The 5,710-nt window shown below is 41.8% G+C and overlaps 1 protein-coding gene across 1 annotated transcript; it reads right to left on the minus strand.

Moving 5' to 3' along the window:
* Positions 1-3,032: 3,032 nt before the first annotated feature.
* LOC124074220 (doublesex- and mab-3-related transcription factor 1A-like) lies at positions 3,033-5,237 on the minus strand. Its single transcript, XM_046416894.1, has 3 exons — positions 4,877-5,237; positions 3,704-3,898; positions 3,033-3,572 (listed from the first exon to the last, which is right to left on the minus strand). The coding sequence occupies exons 1-3, from the start codon at positions 5,235-5,237 to the stop codon at positions 3,487-3,489; spliced, it is 642 nt and encodes a 213-aa protein (XP_046272850.1). The 3' UTR covers positions 3,033-3,486.
* Positions 5,238-5,710: the final 473 nt, after the last annotated feature.

A 5,710-nucleotide genomic window follows, 5' to 3' on the forward strand; every position in this document is an offset into this window, starting at 1 on the left:
CAAAACTTTCCCCACTCGCAGCTTTGATCTTGTATTGACATGCTTCTTTTAGGCATGCATCTGAAAGGTCATTTTTAAGTGGGTGGGTGAGCTGTCAAGCCATATCTTACACATTTAAGTTTTTTTAAATTAATTAGTACATTCATAGAGGTGTGTGCTGTTAACATTAATCAATAATCAATAATGTTCAGTACTTCCTTGTGAGGTTTTACTTTTACTTAGTGTCGGGTTTAAATTAGATTAAAGAGGAACTACATATAAAATAACTACTGAATGTCTCTGCTTGGATTTAAAGTTCGATTCAGCTGAACTCTGAAAACTGGCTATTGTAGCGAACTGTAGCCACAGTTTGAGCCTCTCATGCAGAGCTGCGAGCCAACAGGAGGACATGCAGGATTTATTTCTCAGCAGGGGCAGTCAACACACGGACCGGTTCATAACTGTGCTAAGCTGACAAACAGCAACACTGACTGTGGAAAACAGCATGGCTTTGACACGTTTTAGGGTGCAGTTTGCCTTTAAGTCACAGTCAGTCATCGGCCAGAGCATCTTTACCTTCTGTAATGTGGCGTATATTTATACATATTTATATATCGAAATGGATCGTGTGTGTGTGTGTGTGGGGGGGGGGGGGGGTTAGTCAAGAGGGGGATTTAAATGAAAAATGAAATCCTTGACTTTATTGACCAGCAGTTCAGATCTCAACTTTGCAGAGATAAGTCAGTGAAGTTTTTTGCCAAAATATTTTGGCAGTAGCTCGAGCCATCAGTGCGATTCAGAACAGTTCCTCTAAGCTGCTTATGGGTTCACTGTTACTGAGTTGCATAACCAGTCAACATGGTGGCACCTGTGGAGGCAGTTCTCAGGAAAGTTAAGAATTTCCTCATGACTAACAAGCATGTGTGTGTGTGTGTGTCTCAGTCTTCTATTTTAATTGGCACTGCATCAAGAAGACACACACACACACACAGTGGCCTCTGTTAACATGTCTAATTATATCATATTAAATTAAATCCTGGGATTAACCTGCACAACATAGAAGCTGATCACAGTATGGCCATCATTACTGATTACTGACTCTGCACTGCTTTGCAAATGTCACGATGACATGTGCACATTGTCTTGTACTGAATTATAGGTATGAAATTTCTCACCTCCAGAGCACCAGACCTGCCTTGTATTGTTATATTAAACATGTCGCATCAGCTTTTTGTCACAGAAATGAGTCATTTGTGAAGGTCAGGCACATACTGTTTCATGTGTTGCCATGTCAGTAAGTCTTAAACACCTGAGATTGTTGTAATAATCCAGATTCCACCCAGAAGCTCCTCCTGCCTTCTCCCATCTGAAGGACAGGGGTGTTGATGCTCTCACACCCATTTCAACAAACAAGTGTCTGGCATTGGCAGAGCTGAACACCAGTGCTGACATGCTGTGTGCCCTTTAATCTGTGCTGACTGATATTCATTCATTTCTTTGTCCTTTCAACTTGAATAGGACAACAGCACCCTCAGAAACAGAGTGCTGTGAAATTTTTTGACCTAATTTTACATTTAAACGGTGTGAATAAGGTTTCTGTGCTGTTCTGTGCCCCACGTCCCCGACTTTATTTTCCCAGAGCGAGGATGCGAGAGAAGGGAATTGTGTTCATCCAACTGTGAAAAGTGAAAGTTTGGACAGGAACAAAGGGTACACAGTCTGTACTTTTGCTTTTTCCAAGTTGAAAGCTCTTAGGTCTTAATCTTACACTTAAGAGAGCTCCAAGGGTCTCTAAAAGTGGTTACTTTTGGCCTTTTAATTGCCTTTCTTCCCAGTGGTCTCTGGAACTGGAACACACACAGTCCTCACCTTCTGTGCAGCTGCACTTTGTGAAGTTCCTTGAAGTTGCTGATGTCAGCCTTTATCGTTCCGATGAAAGCCCCACCAGCACGGAGAAGCCAGAGGGGTGTGGAGCCACGCTGTGCGCCTCCTCCTGGAAGTTTTCCATCAAACTCCAACACTCTGGTGACAAATATTAGAAACCAGCACAGGGGTGTGCAGCATGTGTTGTGCAGTATCGCCTCATCTACACTCAGACACATGAAGAGCTTTTCCTCATGTGAAGGTAACAATACAACAATGCAAAAATGCTCCACTGCAGTTAAAAATGATTCAGAAAATTGTCTGTGACTGATGTGTTATTGGAGGTTTTATCATTAGATTGTAAATATGGATCCATTAAGAGGCTTCTTCACTTGACATTAAAGTTCTTCGAAGTTTAAAGTAAATGCAGAACTGATGAAGCTGCTTGGATTAGCGGCAAAACGTCTTCAAGCCAATCTTCACAAGTCCAGACGCCTTGCTTTAGCTATTCGAGTTTAAAGTAAATGCTCTCATCTGGAAACTATGAAAATATTCCTGCCTTTCCCCTCATTAGCTGTGGCCCAGTGCCTTAAACTAACAAAACAAATAGTGTAGGGACCCACTGAAGGAGTTATGTAAGCTGAGAATGTGAGATTATAATGAGAAAACTGCCTCATAAAATGTAAGAAAAACTGACCCTGAGTTAGCTATAATCAAGTGAAAGAATTTGGGAGAGGAGTGCTGCTGCTCCCCCTGCTGGACTTACAACAAGATAAACATCTTCTCAACAACCGAAATCACAAGACAGAGTTATAATCACGAATTCCCCTGCATGTAATCTGTTGTTTTCATCAGAAAACGAGTGAAAGAGAAGCAGAGAGCGAACGAGGCAACAGGGAAAATGTTTAAACAAAAGAACAGGGATGGGAAGTCACTGCAAAACCAGATCCCTTCAAAATTTCATTTACGTAGACTTTATCAATAACGTAACTAATGTTGAAAACAGGTGAGATTAGTCTCATTTGTTTAACATCCTGGGTGTGTGCTACCTCTTTATGCTACCTCTTTTTTTCATTCCAACTATGTAAGGTGTAATGAGTGTAAAGGCTGGAGAGATTTAGTGTGGAAAACGTATTGAATTGAAGTCTGACAGGCTGTCATTAGTATGTTGAAAAATCAGTAAAAGCAAAAAAGACAAGAATGAAATCATGTTTTATTTTTCTTTGTACGTTTGTAAACAAACGCAGTGTCACTGAACACTAGTAGCACATTGCACTCCATGAAAAATAACAACCGATTTATTGAAGTACAAAAACTGCAAATGAGTGCAAATAATCAACCTGAAACTTCTAGGGATTTTTTGTATTCGAAAACTAGAAATACAAAATAGCCTTACATTTGTTGCTTTCATCAGCTGGCCTCCTTTAACAACAAGCCTTAGCTTTAACCTGCATCAGTTTATTAACAACCAACAGCGTACAGAAACATTCAGGCCGCCAGTCTGAACAGGACGACCAAACAGACTGCATCCTTTGTGGAACAAGCGATTGAAATTCTCTCCATCTAAACCAGGAAACCTTACATGAAAAAAAAAAACGCTCAGTTCTCGTCACGTAACCCGTCAGATATCTCGCTCACTGTGATTTAGTCGAGCTCCACTACGACTTCTGCCATGGCGTCAGCTCCTCCTGCAGGCGCTCTTGGATTGGGCAGCTGACCGCTCTGCAGTTCTGACACATTAAACAAATACATGCTTTTTACTGTATTGTAGTAGCAGTTTTTCAGTACAGCTAGAGTTTAGTATTCAAAAAAGCACTTAGAGCAGAAGATAAGGGTGGTAGTGGTGGGTGATGCCGAGCACCTGGCTGTAAGTGGGAGAACACTGAGGGTCCAAAGACGCTGTTGTTGTAAACCCCAGCAGGCACTGGTGGCAGCCACAGAATGTTGACCAGGAGGTTTGGACCCAGTGTGCAGCTGCTAGGACCTGACATCCGAAATGGAAAGGGAACAACAGGCAGAGGTGCAGCCTGGCCAAATCCACTGAAGTGAGGGGCATCTGGGAGGAGAAGTCATAAGACATTATGAGCCTCATATGAGCAGTAAATGTTCCTGAATATTCATTTATTTAATTTTAAAATGGTGTTTTGGGGTGAGGGCTCGGATTTCTCACTCATGTGTTTACATTCAAGCCATAATTCAATCTAAAATAGCAAAAGAAGAAAATGATAACATTATTATTATCAGCTGCAACTAATAACTGTTTTCATTATTTTGTAACTTATCCATCGTTAATCAAGTAATTGTTTAGTATATGAAAAAACAAAAATCCATAGTACAAAACACAAAAAGACGTAATATATATATAATATTATGTAAAAAGTTGGCATCTTTGAAAATCATTAATTAATTAATGTTCGGCTGAATGCCAATTTGTTTCAGCCCTGAACAGTCACTCAAAGTTTAATTAATTATCGTAAAGTTTACACAAAGTTTTACTGATTTCACTTCGGTCCGCACCCAAAGCATGAACTGTGCTCTAAGTGTTGTTTTGCTTTATTTATATATATAAAAACAAAAAACTTTACTCAGCAAACTCTCCCCTCTCACTGTGCGCGAGCCTGCGTCCGTGCATTTGTGCGCATGTCCTTCGCAGTGCGTTTTTGTCGACCAATCAGTAGGTGCAGGCTGCGTGGCGGTTGACGACATCTTGACAGTTTTCTTTAAATAAATCTCATGCTGTACAAATTGTCTTATGTAGCTTCTGTAAAGGTTGACATATAACTACAAACAAAGATGTTTATTTCAATGGAAAATCCGGACATTCGTCATAATATTTGCATGTCCTATTAGCTACTTACCTTTTGTTGTTCCGAGCGGACCAGTTTTAGCTAGGCTAAGTCATGACCGCTCTGCTAAAAGTCAGTATTTATCTTATGGGAACAACTGTCTTGGTGCAGCCCACTTGGGGTCATTCCAGTGAGATCCACATTGTAAACACATTAGAAATAACTAGGCTAATGTAACGTTAACTTACTCAAACTTCCCCCCGAGCTGTCCCCCCCTCCCGCGGCAGGTCTGAGGTCAGGGTGCCACCGGGCGATGGTGAGGGTGTCACGCTCCGAGTTCCCACATGTTAATCCAGATGTGGCCGACTGACGAGTCCCCCCATTGGCTTGTTTCACCGCGCCGACACCAGTGTCGACGGAGTGCGTCTTCGGTTTCCGCTTCAGGGATCTGCTCCGTAACCGCTGTGCTGCAAAGGAGCACTGGGGGCAGTTGCACTCCTGGAAAGGACAGGAGTTCTTGTGGCCCTTCAGCCCGATGATGAGCCCGTGGTGTCGGCATCGCACGCATTTAGACTCCCGCTGTTTCTCTGTTGCTTTAGATGAGGACATTTCCAGCTAAAGCTGAACTTGCTAAATTTAAATTTCAAATCGCCTGATTAGCAGAGAGATCTCCTCCTCACATTTATGAGGCCCTTTGACCCGGTGTGAACCCGGTGTGAAATGTATCATTTTCAGGCGTGGGAAAATGTAGTGAGCGACTGACATTATTGGCCAGCGGCCCAACAGAGACCAAGGGGAGGTCAGTCAAATATTACTGGAACAGTATTAATGTTGTCCTCATCTGTCCGTCTGGAAAATGCCGTCGTAGTTTCAAAAGCCCAATGTTATGTCGCTTTTCATGCAATACTTAATATACTAAGGAGTACTTTTAATGATTCGTGGTGTTCTACCTCAGTCCACTAGGTGTCACTGGCGTTCCTTAATGAGATGTAAGTTTAGGTAAAAAAAGATTAGATTTAGAACAGGCAAAGCACGGTTAAGATGTAATGCAATTTACTCCGTCTTAATAAAAGAAACATTGA

Source organism: Scatophagus argus, chromosome 17 (assembly GCF_020382885.2).
Source record: "Scatophagus argus isolate fScaArg1 chromosome 17, fScaArg1.pri, whole genome shotgun sequence".
NCBI classification, from domain to species: domain Eukaryota; kingdom Metazoa; phylum Chordata; class Actinopteri; family Scatophagidae; genus Scatophagus; species Scatophagus argus.

Coding starts and splice junctions, on each gene's coding strand:
- LOC124074220 (XM_046416894.1), bottom strand. CDS start 5,237: ATGTCCTCATCTAAAGCAACAGAGAAACAGCGGGAGTCTAAATGCGTG. Junction 3,899..4,876: donor CAGCTCGGGGGGAAGTTTGA/GTAAGTTAACGT, acceptor TTCTCCTCCCAG/ATGCCCCTCACTTCAGTGGA. Junction 3,573..3,703: donor GTTCTCCCACTTACAGCCAG/GTGCTCGGCATC, acceptor TTAATGTGTCAG/AACTGCAGAGCGGTCAGCTG.